This window comes from Dama dama, chromosome 6, assembly GCF_033118175.1.
Source record: "Dama dama isolate Ldn47 chromosome 6, ASM3311817v1, whole genome shotgun sequence".
Lineage (NCBI taxonomy): Eukaryota > Metazoa > Chordata > Mammalia > Artiodactyla > Cervidae > Dama > Dama dama.
Window position 1 is genome coordinate 14,332,358 of NC_083686.1, and position 25,614 is coordinate 14,357,971.

Genomic DNA, 25,614 nt, shown 5'->3' on the forward strand with positions numbered 1-25,614 from the left:
CTCCCCCAACCTCATGCCAAGCCCTCTTCCACTGCCTCCTTCTCCAACTCCTCTCTGTAACTCTTCTCCAACTCCTCTCTGTAACTCTCCTCCAGAGAAGGATTAGGGACCAAGGGGCATGCCTCGGAGGGCCTTCCAGGGCTTGGTCCAAGGTGATGGACAGGAGGATGAGGTGTGAAGGATAGAGCCTTGGGTCCCAGAAACCACCTGCTGTGCCAAGCAGTCACCATGGTCACCTTGCCAACACTCAGTTGCTGGACCACCTGCCTATTTATGATGTCCATTTCCTGGAGGAGAGACTGAGGCTGGGAGAGAGAAAGGCAGAGTAGCTGGCCAAGGTAGGACTCAAAGTCCGACTCTTCTGACCCCAGTCCAAGACACTTCCCAACCTGAACCCAGCTGGGGGCAGGGGTTGCAGCTTTCTCACGCCCCAAAGTTGGCACTTCTTATAAACTGGGCCAGGACTTGTGAGGGCAACTAAAAAGAGGGAAAATAGAGGGACCCCAAGACATGATCCTAAAGGACAGGGGATCAACTGAAGCCCTCCTAGTCCCAGTTACCTTACCCAATCCAACAACAGAAACCTCTCACTCGGGACACTAATATTCCCACAGTGCAGGGGTGGATGGACGTGAATTCCCTGCCTGCCACACCCCTTAGCCCCAGGATGCGGCAGAGGAAAGATGGACAGGGAGAGGGGCCAACGTGAGCTTTGAAAGGAAGAGAAGGAGGAGCAGAGACACAGAGAGAGCCTGCAGGCTCCCAGCCTTCCCGTGGCTCTCCACCACAACATAGCCCCAAACTAGAGGCCGACAGCCGACTCCCTAGCACCCTGTCGCCACCCCCACCCCTCCTCCAGGAAGGCCTCCTGGATCCTCCAGGAGCCCCCAAACCACCACGGCAGCTTCTCCTGCGGGCAGAGCCCGCCATGGCCAAGGCCTTTCTCCCCAGCAAGGACATCCTGAAAGCAGCAGATTTCCTGCTGCCTCACCTCCCAGCACAGAGCCTGGGACAGAGCGGGGTTGAGGGGTTGTATATTGATGAAAATGTGGGAAGATGACCCAGGGCAGCCTTGCAGCCTGCAGGGTGTGTGTGTGTTGGGGCGGGGTGGGGGGGGGGGGGGGCGGACCTGCTGTGTATAAGCAGTTGTTCTCTGTGGCCAGGCATTGGCTGATTACTTTACATCCCCAACAGCTTAACGTCCAAATCACCCTAAGGGCAGACCTACATATCCCCAATGTACAGGTCAGAAGCCTGAGGCTCTGAGTTAGGCTGCCAGGAGTTGTGTGTTACCCTGCTCCAGGCTTAAGCAATCTGCCCACGAATCAGGATGAAGTAGAATTGGAGTGAGTGGCTGAGTTGAGCTTTATACACCGCACCCTGGGAATCACCCATGTTAACCCGGGTAGAAGCAAACAGGAATGTTCATAACGATTACATCCATGTGTCCACATAAAAGATAAAGTGCTTCTGCTTTGTCCCAGGTGCTGATACCGCAGAGAAGAGAATGAAGCCTCATGAAGCCTGTCTAGTGAGTGAGGAGGGTGTTTCCGAAACACACAGATTAATGTAGAGTTATATTCATCAGTAAATGCTATGGAGGAGCAGGTGGGAGGTCCATGAAGATCTCTCAGAGAGGGAAAACATGTACAGGAGAAATAACAACCTGCCCAACGAAAGTGGAGGTAGATGCTTCCCAGTGGAGGCAACAGCATCTGCAAAGAGCCTGAGGTCACAAAGGGCTCGACCTTGTAGAGGGGATTTGGTCATGCAGAGGTGGTGCTGGGAGGAAGTTAATCCTTCCAGGTGGAAGGAAAAGAGGCCAGGAAAGAGCAGAGGAAAGGGGTTGTGGGGATGGTGGGCAGTGGGCCTTTCAGCAGCTTCTGGAATGGAGCAGAAGGAGGTGTGGGAGGTGAGGCCAGAGAGGCAGGTGGGACAAGTCCTAAGGGTCTGAGATGCAGGCTGAGGGCCAACTGACTAGAGAGCAGACACTGGGAGCGATGGAGGGTTGGAAGCAAGAACATGCTGGGTCCACACTGCTCTGGGGACCTTCCTGGTACACATGCAGCCCCAGGCAATCTGCCCATCAAGGCAAGCCTGAGCCCAGAGGCCAGGCCACTCGCCCTAGAGGACAGAGAGCGCTGCTGCTACAAAGAACAAATGGAAATGGTGCCGGTGTGTCCACCCTACAAATTCCCACGCACCATAACTTAGGGTTGGGCTGTCCTTTCTCTAGATCACCCAGAACAAGTCACGCTTCACACTCTCGTGTGCAGCTATGACCTGGATCAAGAAGAGGTCACAGGCCGCACGCCCACATGTGACGATGGGAACAAGTTGGCATTGTTGCAGGGAAGCTGGCAGCACCCTGCGTTCTTCTCACGGTGCCTGGATCCCATGTGGTGCATCTCATGGAAGTGGCCCAAACATGTGGCACTGGCCCTTTTGCTTGACAACAATTTGCTGTTGGTCACAGAACCCAAGACCTCCAATAGCCTCTTCAGGCTGGACATGGCAGAACCTGTCCTAGAAACACCGCTCCTGTGCTGTAGCCTGTCCCCGTAGGGATGTGCCAACCCCCTGGAGAAGGACAGTGAGCCCTTGAGGCTGTCACAGAAACCTCGCCCACTGCCACCTTCCCAGGGGTCTTGCAGCCTCCAGAACTGTGAGAAAATACATGTCTGCTATTTAAACCCCTTCTGTGTTACCTGTTCTGACAGCCAAAGTAGAATAAATGCCGCCAGAAAGGACTTCACAGCAGGAGGCAGACTGACAGGCTGCAGAGATGCTCTGAAACTGGTCAGTGTTGGTCCACATGCATGAAGAGTTGCCAGCTCTACAAGGCAGACGGAGAAGGAAAGGATTAAAGATGCAGAGATGTAGGAAGGGGCTGCAGTGAAGGTGGCAGGTGAGCTCAGCCAGTGTTTTTCCAGGAGGCCCGGAGGACACTTGGTTTGCCAAGCACAGGCATCACAAAGCTCAGAGTCGGGGCTGCCCCTGTAGGCTGCGGAGGATGAGAGCTATGCCATTACAGAAGGGGCTCCCTGGCGGCACTGGGAGAAATATGATGAGGAAAGGAGAGGCCCCATACCTGCGTGTGGCGGGCAAGTTAATGCTGGCTGTGGGGAGGACGCCTCAGCGGATCCGTAAGTGGCTTCTTCACAGGCTACTTCAATGTCCCATGATATTGTTGCTGGTTCCTCCAGAGTGAATCTCAAAGAGAGGACATAGTGACATCAGGCAACGTGCATATTTTAGTGAGGAGCTGTGACGGGGACATGTGACCGTGGGGTCTTCTGCTCCTACTGTCAGCCCAGTTTCCAGAAGCTGCAGGCTTGAGTGAGGAATGGAGTGGCCAGTTGAGGGTCCAGGTGAGCCAGAGCCTGGAGACGGCACCTGGGACACAGGGGCGCCGTCCTCTAGGAGGCAGGTACACCCCAAATCCGTGGCCAGTGCACGGGGTCCCCAGTGGGTAGAGTATGTGCGATGGAAACAGGAAGGGCCTCATGGATCATCACTCCCAGCGACCTACTTGGGAGTTGGAGTCTCACACGCACGACTCTGGACTCTTCAGGGTCAGAGGTTTGGCATCCAAGGAAGGATGCGTCCACCAGGTGATACCCTATGGTGCCCTGGTCCCTCTGGACTGCTTGTGCCAAGAGGCCGGCAGACAAGGGGAAGGCCAGCAGCCTCGCAGGGATCACTGACGGAGCCCACAGGAGGAGGTAGGTCAGAGGGGCTGAGCACAGGGAGGCGGAGAAGGCTCTGATGGTAGCAGATGTGTGCATCTCTGGCCTTCTTCTCCTGATGGGGAAGGTGAATGGACAGGTGAGCACTGTGACTCAGGAAGGCATGCTGACCAAGGGTCAGGCCCCACGAGGCTCTGGGTGGACCCTGCCAGGTCAGCCGTCATTTCCAGCCCAGGTGCTCGCTGGAGGTGAAAGGCCTGGGTGGGTGGTAGGTGGGGATATGAGTATCAGATACAACCCTGAGCGAGCTGCAGCAAGAACAGCTAATGCACAGGCCTGGAGGAAAGGACAAGAATGCACACGTGTGTGACACGTGTGGTCACGTGGGGCTGCAGCAGCGGGGCTGGCCTGCCGCTCCCTCTCGGAGGGCTCTAAGGGCTTCTCCACGTCTCCTTCCCACGTGGCCTGGTTGGGCTTCCTCACAGCATGGCGGCCCCGGCTCCACACGTGAGTGCCCCGGGGACCAAGGCAAAGTCCGCCTTGCTGCTTCTGACAGCCTCAAGTCACACAGGGCATCTTATCCACATTCTCTTGGTTACTAGTGAGTCACACGCCCACCAGCTACAAAGGGAGAAGAAACTAGGCCCTGTTCCCAACAGGAGGAAAGTCAAGGTCATATTGGGTCAGGTGTGGGCCAAGGAAGGGAGATGGGACGGAGAGGATGAAGACTTGCTTGGAGACCATATTCTCCAGTTGTACTTGCTGAATGGGTGGATAAGGTGGCCAGAAGGGAGAATGAGTCCCAGCTCTGGTCATGATAGAAAATGCCAGTCGGGCATTTGGATCTCAGACAGAAGAGCCCACCCCGTGGATCCCCTGCTCCTCAGTCAGGGGGCACAGAGACAATGCCAGGCAATACTCAGCTACACCACGTGACCAGCCTGCCCCCAGGAAGGAGACACTGAGATTGTTATCCCTTGTGCGTTCTGTCACTGATCCCCAGCTCCTCTATGGCCATCCCATTTTACAGATGGGGGGCTGAGGCCCAGAGAGATTAGGCATCTTGTCAAGGTCACTATCAATTACCCAGATCTAATTTAGAAAGTTTCAGGTAGTCTTGCTTCTCTACTAGCTATGTGATCTAGGATAAGTCAAGTGTTATTAGTGAAAGCCTGTTTTCCTCCTTAAGATAGAGATTACAGTTCTTATGGAGAAGGGAATGGCAACCCTCTCCAGTACTCTTGCCTGGAGAATCCCATAGACAGAGGAGCCTGGCAGGCTACAGTCCACGGGGTCTCAAAGAGTCGGACATGACTGAGTGACTAACACTGTACTATACACTACCATCCTTATTGCCAGGCCCCGACTGGGGGCTCCATGTGACAGAGAGTTTATCAAGGCAGGCTTCCAGCGGGTGGCACTCCCTGGATGGAGTGTTGAGTTTTGTAGAGCAGCTTCTGAGTGAATCAGCCAGTCAGAGGGCTGCAAGTAGAGATGGGCAGGGAAGCCCAGCAGGAGAAGCTTGGAGAGGCACAAAGGAGGGTCACGGGCATTGGAGTGAGGAGTAGCATTCCTGGCAGGAGTGAAGTCTGGCAGGCTTCCCTGGGGAGGTGGCATTCAGCATTTGGCCTGAAAGTAGACAAAGATTGTCAGGAAACTGCAGCTGGGAGTGGACATCTGAAGAGCAGTGAGCAAGTGTCTCCAGCCTGCACTGCTCAGGTGACGGCATCTATGTGGGCGTCTCCCCTGTTTTTCTTCCTTTCTCCTCCTCTGAGGGGTGGCAGCCCAATCAGCTCCAGAGAAGCCGGGCCCTGTAGGCAGAGTGAAGTCCTCCAGCCCCTGCCTGCAGGCCAGTGGGATGGAGTCGCTCAGCTGGCTGCCCATGTTCATGCAACTGGTGCTGCTGGGGCCCCAGGAGGCCCTGGTCCCATCACAAATCAGGGTCTACGTGGTGCCCCACCACCACGTGGACACGGGCTGGCTCCACACCGTCCAGGTGGGTGTCTTCAATGATCCCTGCTTACCTCTTGGAGCTGCAGTTCCTTTTTATCCCCCCACTGGAATCCAGTGTGGGTTTGTGTCCTAGGTCTGCACCACAGGGAGGGTCACCCTGGGCTCTGGTTCTGCCTCGGTTATGGACGATCTGTGTGGCAGAACTTGGGCTGATCACTTCCTGTCTCTGTGGTTTAGTTTTCCCACCTGTACTGGGGAAAATTACAGGCAGCAGAGATCAGATGACGTGCGCATGGGTCTGAGGAAGGCCATGGTCACAGGCCCGGTCTGGGGACCTGCTCTGCACCCTGAGGTTCACTTCTGTAGGGAGCAGGGGCCTCAGGACCTTTGCACTGGCTGTTCCCTCTGCCCCGAAGTCTTTCTTCCCAGATGCCTGAGGGGTTCAGTCCCTCTCTATCTCCTGGTTGTTCCTGAAAAGGGCTTTCATGGTGAGGTCTTGCTGGCAGCCTTGCCTACTCTCCTATAGGTGTGTGCTCAGTCACTTCAGTCGGGTCTGACTCTTTGTGATCCTGTGGACTGTAGCCTGCCGGGCTCCTCTGTCCATGGGATTCTCCAGGCAAGAATACTGGGGTGGGTTGCCATTTCCTTCTCCAGGGGATCTTCCCGACCCAGGGACCCTGCATCTCCTGCATTGCAGACAGATTCTTTACCACTGAGCCACCGGGAAAGCCCTTACTCCCCTGTATATGTTCCCCCTACTCCCTTCCTTATATTTTACTTACCAGCTTGTAAACCTCTGATTTCCAAACTAGAACATCAGCTGCCTGGGTAGGGGCTTCATCCACCGTGTCTACGAACATATTCTCAACCCGTCTGATGGATGGAGTAGAGGCTCCATGAGTATTTATTGAGTGAATGAATGAATGATGCCAGAAAGGAGAGGGGGGAAAGACTCTGATTTCTTTAGGTTTCCGGGCAGCTGACTTTAAATTGTTAGACATGCCTCCTTGAGCTCTTTCTTGGAAGAAGGAAGGAAATAAATAAACACACAACCACCCTCTGTGATGATGGATATAATTCATTATATGAGATGTTAACAAGTGAGTAGCTCATTTTAAAGAGAAAGAGGCAGCAAGAGCCTTGAGGCTAGGTGTTAGTGTCTGGTCCTGGGCCCACTGGGTAGCTTCTGTAGGGGGCCACCCACCTGTGTGTGGAGCTGCTGACCTGTCACTCCCAGTTTACAGAAGGGGAAACTGAGGCTCAGAGAAGGTTGGTGCTGCTCAAGGTCACCAGAAGTAGCCGCCATGCCTGCTGACTCCCCGCCTGGTGCTCTTTGCATTCCTTTAACCAGCATCGCCGGGCTCCACAGTGAGCCAGGCTGACCCAGATGGGAAGCAGCTGTGGCTCCATCCTGGGGGCTCCCTGTCTGTGGGGGGGGCGGGGGGGTCAGCTCCTCTCAGCATCATCTCCCAGCACCCACACCCCCATCATTTCAGCCCAAGGAAGCCCTTCCAGGTCCCTGGACCTCACCCCTGGGGCCCCTGGGTCTGACTGGTGTGTCCCCCCATGGCAGCCTCGGGGCCACCCAGCATGTCCTTCTGGGAGGCTGGCCCTGACCCTGGGCCTGGCCGGCACATCCCTCTGCAGCATACAGTGCCGTGATCTGTTTCCACATGTATCTCCCCAGGAGAGCACCTTCCATCAAGGAGTGTCTGCCCGTGTCCTTCTCCCAGGGCACCGTTTATCATGCATCCGGCACAGAGTGGGCACAGAGGCTCCCTTGCTGGAAGAGCGCTGGGAGCAGAGGGCAGGGCCCTGGGCAGATGGTGTGAGTGCCAGGGGCCCCCCGACACTGTGGGTCCCTGGATTTTACTCCTTGGTCCCTGGGGCTAAACCCTCCGGGATTCCTGATGGAGCTGGTGTGATGGTGTCCCCCTTCCCCTCCCCCTGGTCTAGGAGAGCATGCAGGCTTATGTCACCAATGTCTACGCCTCAGTGGTGGAGGACCTGACTCATAATGAGCAGCACAGGTTCATCATCGTGGACCAGGAGTTCTTCCGGCTGTGGTGGGATGGCGTCGCGTCAGCCAAGCAGAAACTCCAGGTAACGCTGCCCTCCAGGGTGGTCCCCACAAGGCAACTGGGAGAGGATGGCCTGGGGGTCCCAATGATGACCCTTCAGGAAGCTCCCAGGACAGTGCTCTCTGTGGCCAGGGTTGTGCTGTGTAAACCAGGAGGCCCCAAACCCTCCTGGGCTGTTCTCAGAATTTAGATCAGAGTTGTGGTCAGCCCCATGCCCAGGAGATAGGTTTGTGTTTAATCCCGACTTTCTGGCTATTCATTGTAGCCGTGGCAATCCTGCTGGCACTCAGCTGGCTTGAATGGGGTCCCCTCTGTCACTGGATTCTTGGGGGGGGGGGTCCTGTGTCCACATTCTCTTCCTTCACTTACACATCTGTGTGGCCCCCATGGGGACGGAAGCTGGTGACCCAGCCAGGGGGTGCCACAGTCCCTGTGGTTTCAAGGCTGGCGGCAGATTGGCTTCACTCATCACAGGGAGTGAGAGGCCCCGCTCCACAGAGGGCAAGCGGGGACCAGGTCCTGCTGCCCCCGCTCCCTGGGTGATCACAGGCGGCCAGTGGCCTCTGTCAGCCGCATCTACAGCGGGAGTGACCTCCCTGCTCAGAGAGGCTGTACTTGGAGTAACCACGTGATGGAAGCACCTGGGATGCCTCTCTGGAGCTTGGCCCCTCCAGGCTTCACTTTCCCTCAGAATAGTCCCTGGTGCTGAGACTCAGAGGCCCAGCAACCTGCTCAAGGTAGCAAAGCTCAGATGGCGAAACAGGGTATCCATGAGGTCCCCCCAGAGGGGATGTGAACCTGCAACCTTAGAGCTGAGAGGACCAGCCTCCCGTTTGATGGGCTCTGCGGCATTCCAGGTGCTGGCCTACGACTTTCTACACATTATTTCATTGACTCCGCCCAAGAGCCTCACTGTACAGAGAAGATTCAGGATCAGAGCGGGCAGGTAACTGGCTCGTGGCCACACAGCTTATACCAGACAGGTGGGATTCTGGGTCAGATATCCTGACTCGAAGTATAACTCTCCAAGGTCTTCAGTAGAAAGTCCCCATTTCTTTACATGGATGCCCCCAAACACAACTATCTGTCTCCTCCCCCAGAGAGAGGTGTGGCCTGGCTAAGGTAACTCAAAGGCACAGCCCATAAAGAGAGAGTTCTTTTGAAACAGTACATGTATATGTCATTCAGTATATTTTCAGTGAATGAGCTTCAAATACTATACCTTCAGAAATCAAATCAAAACTACAGTCTATCAGGTGCATGGCGGCTTTACTGCCATAGCCTTTGCCCTCATAAGTCCAGGGGCATACCCAGGGGTCAGCTCCTCTCAGCTTCATCTCCCATCTTCCATCCTCCCTTCCTTTCATGTATATTAAAATTTGTCATCCAATCATGTGACAAACCCAATTGGAAGGACAGTCTACAAAATAACTAGCCTGTAATCTTTGAAATTATCAATCACATGGAAGAAAAAGAAAGGCTCATGAAGTGTTGTGAATTAAAGGATAATAAAGAGAAACGACATTGAAACCAACTCATGATCCTAGATTGAATCTTGTACCAGAGGAAGGACATTAGTGGAACAAGTGGCAAAGTTTGACTAAAGTTCCTTAATTCCACAGTAGCATTTTTAACATTAAATGTCTTGATTTTGATAAGTACACAAAAGTTACAATTATCTTGTTCTTGCCAAACCTATACTGAAGTATTCTAAAGGCTAACTTGTGCTTTCAAATGGTTTTGAAGAAAGAAAGTATGTGTGTAAGGATACGGGAGAGTATTCAAGGAAACAGGCAAAAACAAGAACGAGATAGTCTGGGGAAAGTACTTACAGGAGCTCTTGATACAATTCTAGCAAGTGTTCTTTAAGTTTGAAATTTCTCCAAAAGCAAAATTTCAAAATATATACTTAGATATTATGTATGTGTCTGATAAAGCTGCAGTCATGGGCCAGGTGCTGTTCTGAATGCTGGACACAGCGCTGACCAGGACAGACTGGGTCCTGCTTTTGCAGAATAAATGAAGGTGAGGAGTTTGAAGGAAGGACCATGAGACTCTGTAGGCATGTCCCCAACAAACACAACCAGGCTCAGCTCAGGGGCTGTAACCGGGCTTTTTCTCTCTGCCCACAATGCCAAGGTCCATGAGCTTGTGGCCCAGAGACGCCTGGAGTTTGTCCTCGGAGGCCAGGTCATGCACGATGAGGCCGTGACCCACGTTGATGACCAGATCCTCCAGCTCACAGGTTTGATTACCCCTCCCCAGACCCAGGGTCCCTTGGGTCTCCTGTTAGGCTGGGACTGGGTATCTGAGCCCTGGTCTGGCCTCCATGTTCACCTCTCAGCAGGAGACTGTGATCAACAAAAGCTGTGATTGGCTGATGCCACATCCTTGTCTGTGCCCTTGAGTGCAGGGCTTGTGTGTGGATTTAGACCAGATGGGCTGGCTATACCCTGGCTCTCAACCCTCTGAACAGGGGGCAAGTGATGGAACCCCATTAAGTCTCAGCTTCCTCCTCTATAAAAAAAGTTTGATAATGAGGTACCTCAAAGCATTGTTATTGAGATTAAATATGTTATTAAATAACATATTAAATATGTTATTGAGTTTAAATGTTGAGACACCTCAGCCACCTCAAAGACCACCACTACTTCATTGCCACCACCATTTCATCAAACACCACCTGTACAACTACAGAGCACATTGAGTGTAGTGTGTGGATCTCCAGTAAATGGTCAGTAAAGGTTAGATCCCATCCCTGTTATCACCCCACCCACCACATACTCCACCACTGTTCACACCATTACCACCACCGTCACCATCTGCATCACCCCCAACACCCCCACCACCTCCAATAACAGCGCATGCTCCACCATCACCACCACCACCATAATCACTAACACCACCACTGTCTTGATCATTACATCTACACCATCACCACCACCACCATAATTACTAACGCCACCACTATCTTGATCATTACATGTATACCATCACCACCACCACCATAATCACTAACACCACCACCATCTTGATCATTACATCTACACCATCACCACCACAACCATAAATACTAACACCACCATCTTGATCATTACATCTACACCATCACCACCACCACCACAATTACTAACACCACTATCTTGATCATTACATCTACACCATCACCACCACCACCATAATTACTAACACCACCATCTTGATCATTACATCTACACCGTCACCACTATCACCATAATCACTAACACCACCACCACCTCGATCATTATTATATCTACACCATCACCAACCACCACCATAATCACTAACACCACCACCACCTCGATCATTACATCTACACCATCACCAACCACCACCATAATTACTGACAACGCCACCTCAATCATTATGTCTACACCATCACCACGACCACCACCATCAATAGCCGCCACATTTCCATCATTATCATCATCAGTTCTACCACTATCATCACCTACACTACCTTGAGGACCACCAGAAGCACCACTGGTATCACATCTACCATCCGCTCAGACACCTCAGCCACCTCAAAGACCACCACTACTTCATTGCCACCACCATTTCATCAAACACCACCTGTACAACTACCGAAACCACATCACCTCATGAACACCTCTACTACCACCAGTTTCTGCATCATCTTCACCACCAACAAAACCTCTACCACCATCATCACCAACTCCACTACCATTATCACAACTTCCACTACAAACAGAGGGGCCACCTCCACCACCACATCACCTCCCCATTCCAATAGCCTCTGACACCTTAACCACCATTACCACAAACTACAAAAACAACATCTCCAACATCAACTCTACCACCACCACCATAACCACCACCATTAATGCTAACACCATCATGAACAGTTTAAAAACTTCATCACCACGTCTACCATCCTCACCACCAGCACCACCACCATCATCATTATCTCTACCATGGCCATTACTACCACAACCACTGCTTCACCCACCATCACCTCCACCACCATAACCACCACCATCCCCTCTATCACCACTATGTTTTCCATCACCTTACACAGTTTGCACCAAACACCCATTCCTAGCTATGTAACAATTTTTTTTTTACAAGAAATAGTTTCATCCATCCCTAAAGGCAGGGTGACATTCCTTTGTCAACAAAGGTCCATTTAGTCAAGGCTCTGGTTTTTCCAGTAGTCATGTATGGATGTGAGAGTTGGACTATAAAGAAAGCTGAGCACAGAATTGATGCTTTTGAACTGTGATGTTGGAGAAGACTCTTAAGAGTCCCTTGGACTGCAAGGAGATCCAACCAGTCCATCCTAATGGAAATCAGTCCTGGGTGTTCATTGGAAGGACTGATGTTGAAGCTGAAACTCCAATATTTTGGCCACCTGATGTGAAGTGTTGACTCATTTGAAAAGACCCTAATACTGGGAAAGATTGAGGGCAGGAGCACAAGGGGATGACAGAGGATGAGATGGCTGGATGGCATCACCAACTCAATGGACATGAGTTTGGGTGGACTCCAAGAATTGGTGATGGACAGGGAGGCCTGGTGTGCTGCGGTTCATGGGATTTCAAAGAGTTGGACACGACTGAGCGACTGAACTGAAAGGCAGGGTACTGAGGGAACATCATTGTTCTAAGTTTCACTTTGTAGAACAGAAATGAAGACTGAGGTCAAAGAAAGGTCAAAGAGGCCGTGGATGAGCCAGAATTGACTAAAGCTCCAGCCCATTGTCAGCCCCCTAAGAGTGATCCCAGTTACACCAAGTGTCGAACATCAAGGTGGCATTGGACTTTTTCTGAGAATTTTCTTTACACTATCTCTCCTTTTACCCCTTTAATGTATGGTTCCTTCCTTCTGAGTTTCTACTGACTTGTTTCTAGGTATAAGCAGGAATGTGATGGGAATCTTTAAGTTTTGTTAAATAAACTCCCAGTCTACAAAATGCAGTCTAGACCTCACCTCCTGGCCTCCACCTCATCCTTCTGCCTCCTGATGCTCTTAACCTGCTCCCACAACTGGGCCTCCTGTGCTTTTAATCACAAACTTTCCTGATGTTTCCACCTGAACAGCTTATCTCAGACTCAGCTGAGGGGTCTCATGGTCCAGGAACCTCCATTAAACCCACAGGACCTTATCATCTCCCCTCTCCACCCTGAAACTACAGGTTGTCTCTTCTTCTCTGGGTCCCCAGAGCTCAGCCCAGGATCTGGTCAGACAAGTGCGGTTGAGCTTGGAAGGAGGGGATAGGTGCTGACCCCCTCCCCTCCTCAGGGGTGACCACAGTGGGGGCAGCCCTCACCTCTGGTCTCAGCCCACCGTGCCCACTGTCCTGAATACCCCAGGGATGACCCTACAGGCCTGACCTAGACCATGGCAACCAGAATCCCAGCATACTTGTGTTCCCATCACCCTGGGGTAGGAAAGGACATGGACTTCCGGACAGTGGTTCCTCCCCAGGGGATTCCATGGGGCTCCATTTCCAAGACCAGCCAAGCTCCCCAGAGGACGGACATTGATCTCCTCTCACATAAACTTCATGTTCTAAGTACAAGACATACACTTAGTCCCTTCAGTCTTTGAGGCAGTCCTGGAGATGGGGAGTCTTACTAGACTCCACTCATAGGGGTAAAGGTTGAGGCTCAAATGCTACTACAACTTACCTGAGTCACGCTGCCACCAGGTAAGAGTCATGGATCTGACCCGAGTCCGGCCCAGTCAGTGAGGGGCTTGTTAGCTCAGCCCCTCTCCCTGGAGGCTGGACCAAGTGCTTTTCCATCTCTTCTCTCTGATGGCCTCAGAACAGCCTGGCTCAATATCAATTCAGTTCCGTTGAGTCACTGAGTCATGTCCGACGCTTTGCAACCCCGTGGACTGCAGCACGCCTGTCCATCACCAACTCCTGGAGATTGCTCAAACCCATGTCCATCAAATCAGTGATGCCGATACGGCTTGATATAGCAGCTTGTAAATCGGAATTCAGTGAGTGAGTGGTTGGATGATTCTGGGGTGGAGCCCTCTGTATCAGTGCCTACAGCAGCAAGACCCTGCTTGGCCTGGTAGATGACACTCCAGTCCTGGAGAAGGGCAGGGGCCCTTGAGGGAGTTAGGGGGTGAGGGGACACCCTTCAGTCACTGAGGAGGTTGATCTCTTTGCAGAAGGACACGGGTTTCTCTACGAAACGTTTGGGATCCGGCCGCAGTTCTCCTGGCAGGTGGACTCATTTGGCGCCTCTGCCACGACCCCCACCCTGTTTGCCCTGGCGGGCTTCAATGGCCACGTCATCTCCCGGATAGACTATGACCTGAAGGTGGCCATGCAGCAGAAACAGGTGAGCCGTGAACCACACCCGCGGCTGCCAACGCGCCTGGGCTTCCTCTCCCCCTCTTCCTTCCTGCATCTCAGAGCCCCTGCTATTGTCCCGAGCATTTGGGATGCTGGCGGCTACACAGGCCATGGGACGTCCCAGGCCCATCTTTGCCCTGCTGTGCCCTCCAGCATGAGTGGTTCTCTCCTCCCGCAGGTCTAGCTCCTGGCTGAGCTGCAGGCCCAGCTCGGATGCTTGCGGCTCTGAGTCCCCTTCCCCCTTCAGCTGGGCTGGCACTGCCTTCTTCTTTGAGTCTCCAAAGGGACTGGGACAGACCTGCACTCAGTAAACCGTGATCAATGCAGAGGGGAGGTGGTGGGGGGTTCAGGGTACCTGGGACGTAATAACTCTTCTGATGGGTGGGCAGCGAGCATGAATGAATGTAACACTCAACAACCACAGAGACACTGCCTTTGCCATCTACAAAGTGCCAGGCCTGGTGGGAGCCACTGCCCTCTGGGTTTCCTTTAATCATCTCAGTAGCCCTGTGATGTAGTTTCTGTATTTCCTGGGGCTGTCTGAAGAAAGTACCAAAAACCGGGAACTTCCAACAATAGAAATGTGTTGTTAACAGGCCTGGAGGTCAGAAGACTGAGGTCAACCCTGGCAGGGTATTGCGTCTTCTGAGAGTGTTCTGGTGGGTCGGCTCTGGGCCTCTCTCTACGTCTGGTGGCCTCAGGCATCCTTAGCCTACAGACAGCTGACTTCTTATGTTTGCCCATCATCCTCCTTTGCTCATGTTTGGGTCCAACTCCTCCTTTTATGAGGGCTCTAGTCACATGGGATCAAGGCCTGCCCTTGTTACTCAGGTACCGGTATAGAGAACCAACATTTGAGGCAATGGGGTTAAGATTTCAGTATATATTTTCTAGGACGTTATTCACACAGTTACAGATAAGAGTCGTATAATTTCCTCCATTTCATAAATGGGAGAATTGGGCCAAAATGTAAGGATTCTGTGCAAGATCACTCAGGTAATAAAATTTTGGAAAGCAGTGATAGCATGGCCAGCAGGAGTTATCAAAGAGGATTTGGGCTCTCGGTGGGCAAGAGAAATAAGCTTTATAATGACCCCACTGAGCACCGCAGTTAGCACTGCACACACTTCCTATAGCAGCTCAATTCTCCTGCAGGTAAGTCTGTGAGCTGGGTGTGATTCCCAGACATTCATGTTCAGAGACCAAATCCCAGAGGAGTTGGTGAACTGTGTATGAATCGGACGTAGTACTCACAGAAGCAGGATTTTATCCTTGCTTTGTAGCTCTCAACTCTTTCTAGGCATCTGACCTTGAAAAATGAACTGCACCCTCAGTGAGAGAGGATGAGCCCCCCGTGTCTGGGGGCATTCAAGCAGAGTTAGTGAGAATATGGCTGGCAGGTTCTGACAGCATGTCCTGCCCTGAGGATGGGTGGGATGAACATGCAGGCAGGCACATTCTGAAGGGCAAATTCCTCCATTCCCTGTGGCTTTGGGAGGTCAGGAGGAATCTTGAGGAGAAGGCAGCAGAGGGAGACTTGACCATGAACCACTGAGAGAGGAGCGGGGTGCAGGGAGCCATGAGACTCAGGCGGGGTCTGGGGAGGGGAGCCGGGCAGCCCTGTTGCCCCTGGGCCCTCATTCTGTTCCCTCTGGGTTTGCAGGAGATGCAGTTCGTGTGGAGAGGATCCAGGTCCCTGTTGGCACAGCAGGAAATCTTCACACACATCCTGGATGGGAACGGCTACTGCTCGTGAGCTCTTGCGTTGGGCCAGGCCCTGTTCCCAGCCCTCTCCCTGAAGCACGTCAGCCCCCACCCTCACGGCCACCCCTGAGGGGACTCACCAAGCACCCATCTTACAGAAAGAGCAACTGAGGTCTAGACACCCAGCCAAGGTCCTGCGGTAGCAGCCATGCGGCAGCAACATTGGGCTCAGGAGGCTGCTCCAAGACCTCCAGGTCATGGGAACAGCCCTCCTGTGGGCTGTCTGGCTGGAGACCTTGGTTCAGTCCTCTCTGTCCCTTTGAGCCTGTGAGGCCACAGGCAGGGGGTGAGCCCCTCTTTGAAGAGGGGAGATTGTCAGCAGGATGAAGGGGCAGCTGGGAGAAGAGGCCTGGTGGGGGGAGGGGGACTCACTACCAGGTTAGTGATGTCAGGCCCCATGCTGTGCCTGGCATTGTTTCTTGCTGCTTTCCGTCAACTATTGTTATTTAATTATCGTAACAATCTTTAGTATACCTTAGTGATCGGCAAACGGAGATTCGCAGAGATTCAGAGTGGTCATTCCTGGAGCCTGGTTGAGATGTCACCTCTATGCTGCCTGGCATGAGTGGCAAAGACCCTTGCTGTGGGCTATCCAGACCCCAGAAGTTCACTTTTGGTGCCTCCCAAACCATATTAGTGCCTGTGGATTCCAGCATGCTGGCCTGTCTTTATACACCATTTTGAGATTCTGCTCATTAATAAGTTTTTCAGATTCATTTTTACTTTAAAAATATTATTAAAATACCATAATTTAGGTATCAAGATTTTTATACCCCCGAAGTCTGGTGCCCACGGTCCCTGCGTTCCTTGCTTACCCTTGGCCCCAGCCCTCTTTGCTTCCTTGGAAGTGGAGCTGATGAACATGGAGCTGACACAAGGAAGGAGGAATCAAGATGATCCTCACTTAATCCGTACAGTAGAAGTGGGGCCCAGAGGTTGTGGGCTTCACTTGGCGGCAGAAGGAATACAGGACCTGTAAGGAGATGTGCTTGAGGTCCCCAAGGGGCTGAAATGTGACACCTCTGTCCACATAGCTCTCATCTGCTCACCACTGACCTGCCTGTCTGACTGATGGATGACGGAGGCCTTCAGCGGGGTCTGCTGGCCCAGATGCACTCTGGCCTCACGGAGCTCTTCCAGTCCACCTGGACCCCAGGCTGCCTTCCTTCCCAGGGTGCAGCTCCCTAACACTCCTCCCTGTCTCTCAGTGAAGGGTTTGTCTTCCAAGATCAACGCATGGATGAGATGTTCACCCCCAGTGACATGACTGTCAGTAAGGACAACATTCAAATGTATACCGAGAAACTGTTGAACAACGCATGGGAACGGTTCATCCGCTTCCAGACAGAACATGTTCTCTGGCCATGGGTAAGGGGGGACATCCCAGGCCCTGATTCCTCAGCTACATCCAGAGATTGCCATGATGTGTCTGGCCTCTGTACCTGCTACGACCCTCGACCTGTTTCCAGCTCTAACCAGGCTGGTTTTCATCCAAGCAGTTTTACTGCCTTGGGAGTTCAGAATGTGATATTTGCCAAAGGGAAATAGAAACACCTGCCTAAAGTAACTTGGGTCCGGGTCACAGAAGTTTATAAGAATCTATCTGTAACCTCCTATTTCTTATTCGTTATGATGACTGTCAAAGTGGGGTGCTAGAGGACTTATAAATCTAGGCTTGCTTCATTAACATATTATTATTCTGGCATTTCTTTCTGGAGATGGTTCTGAACACACTTGGAGGCCCCCGTGAGATCCAGTCATGACCTTCTGTGCCCTCTGATCAAAAACCTTCACCCTGGGGCCACTTCAGCCCCATCCAGGGGTCTGTCTACCTGTGTCGGGGAAGTTAAGCTGTTTATTGTGCTATACACTCTCATGAGTTTTTGTGGTGAGCTCATCACAGAATTCATGAGATAGAGAAGATAAGAATAGATTTTATGAATGTATATCTTTGGCCAGCCTGAGAGCAATAAATTCTGAAGGTTTCATCACTCTGGCCACTCACAGGACTAATTTTGCCTGGACTCACCTGTCAAAACCTAAAGAGAGCTTTCTTTGTTCTTACTTTGTTGTGCCCACAAGAGTCTTCCCGGTGGCTCAGTGGTAAAGAATGTGCCTCCCAACGCCATGAGACTTAGGAGATGTGGGTTCAATCCCTGGGTCAGGAAGATCCCCTGAAGGAGGAAATGCAATCCACTCCTGTATTCTTGCCTGAAAAATCCCATGAACAGAGGAGCCCGGCGGGCTGCAGTCCCAAGGGGTAGCAAAAGAGTCGGACACGACTGAGCAACGGAGCACGCACACACCCACAAGAGTCAGATAATCTCCTCTGCAAAATTTCTGTGAGCCAGGAATTGCAGATTTTAATAAAGATGCATTCAGAGGTGGCTGGACATTCAATTGAGTCCAACATTTGAGATACATGTGAAATGCCTCTGAACAACTTTATCCATTACATGATTTCATCTCAGACAAAGGAAGACTTTTCACTCCTTTGAGCCCTGTCTCTTACATATATTCTCACTATAATTCTATTTTATGTACTTTTCCCAAGGCCAAATTTCATCAAGGAAAACATAGAATACTGTGACTATTGGGGGAGTGCTTTTTTTTAGAACTGTAGCTCTCTCCTTCTTTATTTCATATGACATTATATTAGTCACATGAATACAACATAATGATCCCATATATGAATATGTTGCAAAATGATCACCACAATAGATCTAGTTAATATCTGTCACCACAGAGAGTTACAAAATTTTTTCTTGTGATGTGAGCTTTTAAGATCTACTCTTTTAGCAACTTTCAAATAAATGATAGAGTATCATTAACCATAGTTACCATGATGTACTCTGCATCCCCAAGACTTATGTATTTTGTCGAAGGAAATGTGTACCTTTTGACTTCCATCAGTCATTTAAGCAACCACCAATCTGTTCTCTCCAGGCATAAGCATATTTTTTATATTACCTCCATTAAAAAAATTCACATGTGAGATCATGTGGCATCCGTGTTTCCCTGTCTGACTTACTTCACTTAGCGTAATGACTTCAAGTCCGTCCCAATCATGTTGCTGCAAATGGCAAGATTTCCTCTTTTTTATTGATGATGTTACTGGTGAATAACTATATATATTTATATATATACACACACATTTATAAATATTTATATAACATTTTCTTTATCTGTTCATCCACTGATGGACACATAGGCTGACTCCATATATTGTTTTAAATAATGCAACAATGAATCTGGGGGTGCAGACATCATTTCAAGTTAATGTTTTTATTTTCTTTGGATAAATACACAGAAGTGGGATTGCTGGATCATATGGTGGCTCTATCTTTAATTTCTTGAGGAATCTCCAAACTGTTCTCTATGGTTGCTATAACAATTTTCATTCAAACTAACTGTGTGTGAAAGTTTTCTTTTCTCCTCATCTTGAGCAACCCTCATGGTTTCTTGTCTCTTGGACAATAGCCATTCTAATAGATTTGAGGTGGTATCTCTCTGTGATTTTGATATATTCAGTATCTTTTCCTGTATCTGTTGGCATCTCTATATCTTCCTTGGACAAATGTCTGTTCAGGTCCTTTGCCCATTTTTTACCTAAATTGCTTGTATTTTACTATTCAGTTGAGTGTATTATTTATATATTTTCAATATCAACCCTTTTCATATTTATGATTTGCAAATTTTTTTCCCATTTAGTAGGTTGTCTTATTTTGTTGCAGATACTTTGCTGGGCAGAAGCTTTTGTTTGATGTAGTCCAAATTGTTTATTATTCCTTAGGTTGCCTTTGCATTTGGTATCAAATCCAAAAATATAATTAAGATAGATGATGAGTTTATTGCTTATGTTTTATAGTTTCAGGTCTTATCATCAAGTCTTCAACTAATTTGAGTTAATATGTGAGTACAGTGTCAGATGGTAGTCCGAATTCATTCCTTGAATGAGGATATCCAGTTTTCCAACACTATTTATTGTAGAAAATGTCCCTTCCCCATTTTATAATATTGGCTCCTTTGATGTAAAACAATTACCTTGTATGTGTGGCTTATTTCTGAGCTTTCTATCCTCTCCCATTGATCTATGTGTCTCTTTTTATGTCAATACTGGTCTATTTTGATTAGTATAGCTTTATAGCATATGATGAAATCAGAGTCATGATGCTTCCTGTACAGTTCTTCTTCAAGGGTGATTTGACTACTCAGGGTCTTCCATGGTTCCAAAAAATTTTAGGATTGGTTGTTCTATTTCTAGGGAAAATGTCATTGGAATTGTAATAGGCTTTGCATTGAATCTGTAGATAGATTTGGGAAATATGGACATTTCATCAATTCTTTCAATCATGAGCACGGAATATTTGCCCATTTATTTGCATCTTCTGCAATTTCTATAATCACTGTCTTACAGGCTTCAGTGTGCAGGTCTGTCCCCTACTCAGTTAAAAGTATTCCTAGGTATTTCACCTTTTTGATGCAACTATCACTGGATCGTTGTCTTCATTTCTCTTTATGACAGTTTGTTGTTAGTGTAGAGAAATGCTTATCAACATATGATTGTGTATGTTGACTTTTTATCTTACAACGCAGCATAGTGAATTTATTAATTCTTACAGTTTATATCTCTAGGGTTTTTCATATATAACATCATTACAGCTGCCAGTAGTGACAGTTTTTAGTTGCTTTTATTCTAATTCCTGTGCCTTTTCTTTTCTTTCCTAGTTGCTGCAGCTATGATTTGTAACTCCATATTAGATAAAAGCGGTACATGCGATCATCTGGGTCTTTTCTGATCTTACAGGAAAAGCTTTCAGTTTTTCATCATTGAATGTGTTGCCCGGGGTGGGTTTGTCATACATGACCTTCATCAGGTTGAGGTATATTCCCTCCATACCCACTATGATGAGACTTTTGGTCATAAATGAAAGCTGAATTCTCTCACATGCTTTTTCTGCATTGATTAAGATGATCAAATGATTTTTATCTGCATTTTCTCAATGTGATGTTGCACTTTGATTTATTTGTGGCTGTTGAAACACCCTTACATTCCTGGAATAAATCCTGCTTGATCATGGTGTAATACTGTTCCATGTATTGTTTAATTTGTTCCGTGAATGTATTGTTGAACACTTTTCTATCTATGTTCATCAGGGACATTGGGCTAGAATCTTCTTTTCTTGTGGCTTCCTTGTCTGGTTTGATATAAGGGGAATGTTGGTCTTAAAAAATCATACTTATTTAAAGTGTTCTATCCTCTTCTAATTTTTGGAAGAGACTAAAAAAGATTGGTATTAATTCCTCTTCAATATTTGGTAGAAATCTTCTTGAAATCTGATCTTTTGTTTCTTGGGAGGTATTTGAAAACTAGTTTAATTTTGTTACTAGTATTCTATCTGTTCATACTTCCTGTGTGTGTTTTAGTCACTCAGTCGTGTCCAACTGTATGTGACCCTATGGACTGTAGCCCACCAGGCTCCTCTGCCCGTAGAATTCTCCAGGCAAGAGTACTGGAGTGAATTGCCACACTCTTCTCCAGTTTATACTTCCTATTTATTCGTTGTCGCTTCAGCAGCACATATACTAAAATTGGAACCATACTTCCTATTTATTCATAATTAAGTCTTGGTAGATTACATATTTCTAGAAATTTATTAATTTTTTGATGACCATCTTAGGATAATATTAAGGTAAGTGTACTAGAGCAAGCTATTCTAATTTTTATTCATCATAATTATCTTATTATAATTAATGTGATTGATAATTAGTGCTGATTTAAGAAAGTGGAATCAATCAGGCACAGGAAAACAGTCACCTGATCTCACTTAAATGTGGAATCTTTAAAAACCAAACTCAGAGAAAAGATATGAAAGTTTACGGTTGCACAGGGAGGATTGAGAAGGTTGGAGAAATGGGGAAATGTGGTGGAAAGGTATAATCCTGGAGCTAGAGGATAAACAAGCATGGGGGATATAATATAAAAAAGGAGGGAGAAACAGAGAGAGGCAGAGAGAAACATCTGGAGCACAGGGCTTGGGAGCTGGTTTGGGAACTTGTGGCCCACCAAGGAGAATGGGAGAGAGCTGAAGAGGAACTCACCCTGTTTAGTTTGGGCTCTGCTTCCAGAAGTGCAGAATGTTGCTTCTGGCCCACAGGGATGCGACAGTCAGTTCTTCAATGCCTCAGTGCAATTTGCCAACATGGACCATCTGATGAACCACATCAACAGCCTCACACCCAATACTGGTGTCTTCTTGGAGTACGCTACGCTGAGCGACTACTTCCAAGCCATACACTCTAAACGTATGTCATGGAAAGTCCGAAACCAACACGACTTCCTGCCCTATTCCTCAGGTATGTGACTCTGGGGACTGAGGTGGTGATTTGGTGCCAGGCAGGTACGAGACTCCCCCAACTCTGCGTCTGTGCAGCCCTGTACTTGGAACCTGCTAGAGGTACTGGGGCAGAGGTGGCCCCTACCCCACCTACCTGACTCATAGAGACACACAGCCTGCTTCCCACCACATTGAGCCTCTCACCATTGTCCACACACAGCGGGTTCCTGCCTCTATGCCTTTAACTACAGTGCTACCTGAAAGAGTCCCCTATTGGCACCTTCTCTTCCTGCAAATCCTAATAGTCTTGCAGCGTCACCTCCTCCAGGAAGCCTTTCCTGACTTTAAGGCTAGATCACTTGGCCCCTCCTTGCCCCAGGGCCCCAGTTTTCTTCTATTACCACCTAGTCATTACTGGGGGACCTTGTCTCCCTCCAGCCTGTGTCCCAGAGGCCAGGACTGGTCTGGCTGCAGACAGCACAGTCTAAGTTATTTCAAGGTTGTGGGGTGAGCCTTCTGCCTGGGTACATGCATGACATGGCACTGTCCCACGTCAGTAAAACAGGGGAAGCATTAATCTTGCTTAGTCCATCACGTGTCAGAACAAAGTGGAACAAAAAGAGGTTTTAGCCTAGTAAGTGGTCCAGAAGAAGCACTCAGCAGATGTAGCTTCCGGGGTCAACTCTGTCGTGTGTTGGATCAAAACCTAGACGTGATCCAGGCAGTGCCTGCTGAGGAAGCCAGTTTAGGGCCTTAGGTGCCCCAAAGGAAGCCCAGTATTAGCACCTGTCTCAGGACGAGCCACACTCACACCACTTGCTGACCGCTCCCCTGCTGACCCAGCTCCCCTGTCTGCAAGACAGGCAGGAATGATCCACACACAGAGTCACATTGAGCAGGGGAGGCAGAAATACCCTCCACACCCCAGTTCAGGCCCTGCTCAGGGCATCAGTAGGGAATGGGGCTGTCCAAATTGTTGACCCATCTAATACCTTCACTGCATAAAATATGAGAGCCCTTGAAGGATCCTTGTTGCCTTGCTCCCCATTTGCCCAGAAGCCGAGGTCTGGGGAGTGAGAGAGGAAAGGGCCCCGGTCAGCTTTAGCCAGGACATCCCAGGGACAAATCAGACCCTGCCTCCAGCCAGCTTTGCCCAGCCCCGGGTCCATGCTGGGATCACTCAGCTGGAGAGGTCCTTGTGGAAGGGAGAGAGGAGATGTGAGGCTCTCCACACGGGACAGGCAGGTAAGCCAGGCTCACAGGGGCGTCCTCTAGCTGAACATTCACCATGGGGCCAGGGTCCCTGGAGCTAGGTCTATCCGGGCCTGTCCGCTGCCCGCCCTCACCATTCGGCAGGCACAGTGCCTCAGGAGGGCTGGCCCCACACGGTGACTCGGACGCTCACCTGGGCTTAGATCACAGCTTCTCACCTCATGGGCTGGGTTGCTTCCAGTAAGGGATGTCACCGCTCTGAGCCCCCGGTTGGTTATCAGTGAAGTGGGGCCCAGGAGGACTGGAGGGACACCGACACGGCAGTTCAACCGTAAATGCTTCTCTTCTCATCCCCTTCCCTTGCAAAGAGACACCAGGATGGGTCCCCACCAGGAGGGGTTGGTTCCGGGCTGGGCGCTGCCCTGACTCCCGCAGACCTGGGTTGGTCGTGCCTCTCGGGCCTTGGCCTCTCATCTGAGTGGTGAGAAGGGGAAGCTGTTTAGCTCTCAGGACACTTCCCGGGAACCTCATATTAGGAGAGGACTGGCTTCTGGTGTGTCTTCCCTGGTAGCTCAGCTGGTAAAGAATTCACACACAGCAATGTGTGACTTGAACACACACACACACCTGCAATGCAGGAGACCCTGGTTCGATTCCTGGGATGGGCAGATCCCCTGGAGAAGGGATAGGCTACCCACTCCAGTATTCCTGGGCTTCCCTGCTGGCTTAGACAGTAAAGAATGAGCCTGCAGTGCGGGAGACCTGGGTTGGATCCCTGGGTTGGGAAGATCCTCTGGAGAAGGAAATGGCTACATTCTGGCCTGGAGAATTTCAGGGAAGGAGGAGCCTGGTGGGCTGCTGTAGATGGGAGGGGCTAATGGAAGTGGGCGGGGTTCCATTCTGACCTGGGGAATTCCATGGACAGAGGAGCTTGGTGGGCTGGTGTAGGTGGGAGGAGCTACAAGGAAGTGGGTGGGGCTCCACCCCAGGTGAAAGTGGATGCTCTATGTGGATCTGGTTACACTTGAGGTGGGAGGGGATACAAGGATGTAGGCGGGGTTATGTTGAGGTTGGAGGGGGAAGTCTGTGGGGAAGCGGCTTCATCCAGGTGGAGGGGATGCAGAGAAGTCCAGTGGGTGTGGAGGTGGGTGGGGGTGGCTATGTAACTTCCTCCTGGAGGTGTGTTGGTCACTCAGTCCTGTTTGCGACTCTATAGACTGTAGCCCGCCAGGCTCCTCTGTGCATGAAATTCTCCAGGCAAGAATCCTGGGGTGGGTTGCCATTTCCCTCTCTGCCTCCTGGAGGAAGCACCATTTAATCAGAGGCTGGATATCACAGAAGAGGTTTGGGCCCTGATCTGAGGGCTGTGGGATCTTGTCAGCTTTGGTCAGTTGGTGCGGAGCTTATAGCTGAGGCTGTGGAGAGGCTGTGCCTGACCTGTACACACTCATCGCGGGGGAGGAGCTGTGGAGGACCCTTGCATCTGTGACCCTTCCCCAGGCCAGGCGGCTACCCCTCCTGGTCTGAGCCAGGTCCTTTGAGGGAAGAATAGGGAATAGGGGCACAGCCCAGCCTGGGAGGCTTCCCTTGTAGCTCAGATGGTAAAGAACCTGCCTGCAATGCAGGAGACCTGGGTTCGATTCCTGGGTCAGGAAGATCTCCTGGAGAAGGAAATGGCAACCCACTCCAGTATTCTTGCCTGGAGAATTCCATGGACAGAGGAGCCTGGTAGGCCACAGTCCATGGGGTTGCAAGAGTCAGACACGACTTAGCAACTAAACCACCAAGCCACCACCAGCCTGGGGAGGAGGCAGGAAGCAGAAATAGCAGGGAACGCTGAGCCACCTGCTGAGACACAGCCTGTCCCCAAGGTGCTCAGCCTCCGTCCTCCCACCCCCCACCTTGTCCTGTCAGTCAGGGTCAGGACAGTGTCTACCGGGCTCTCTCAGCTGCCCCCACCTCTCCTGCCCCTCCCCGCAGGCAGCCAGAGGGACCCCGCTGAAATGCCTGTCCAGGCTCCTAGTCACCCTAGAAGTGACACACACAGGAGCTTCCAGCACTCCAGGCACTTCTGTGGGTCCTGTCCTCTTGGCCCTCGTCCCACTCCTTCCTCCCCTCAAGTCCTCCAAGACCTTTGCTCACAGGCGTTCCCAGGGTCCCAGGCTCACACTGAGGAGGTCAGGTCAACCCACTCCAGTATCCTTGCCTGGAGAATCCCATGG

General features: G+C 50.3%; 1 protein-coding gene across 1 annotated transcript in view; it reads left to right on the forward strand.

The window, feature by feature from the left end:
• Nucleotides 1-5,529: 5,529 nt before the first annotated feature.
• Nucleotides 5,530-25,614, forward strand: part of LOC133058471 (epididymis-specific alpha-mannosidase-like) — a 38,536-nt gene continuing 18,451 nt past the window's right edge. Inside the window, exons 1-7 of the mRNA XM_061145172.1 lie at nucleotides 5,530-5,685; nucleotides 7,599-7,745; nucleotides 9,863-9,968; nucleotides 13,892-14,064; nucleotides 15,742-15,830; nucleotides 17,051-17,210; nucleotides 22,001-22,199. Coding sequence (XP_061001155.1) covers nucleotides 5,548-5,685; nucleotides 7,599-7,745; nucleotides 9,863-9,968; nucleotides 13,892-14,064; nucleotides 15,742-15,830; nucleotides 17,051-17,210; nucleotides 22,001-22,199 — 1,012 coding nt within the window. The 5' untranslated portion in view covers nucleotides 5,530-5,547. The remainder of the gene's footprint in view (nucleotides 5,686-7,598; nucleotides 7,746-9,862; nucleotides 9,969-13,891; nucleotides 14,065-15,741; nucleotides 15,831-17,050; nucleotides 17,211-22,000; nucleotides 22,200-25,614) is intronic.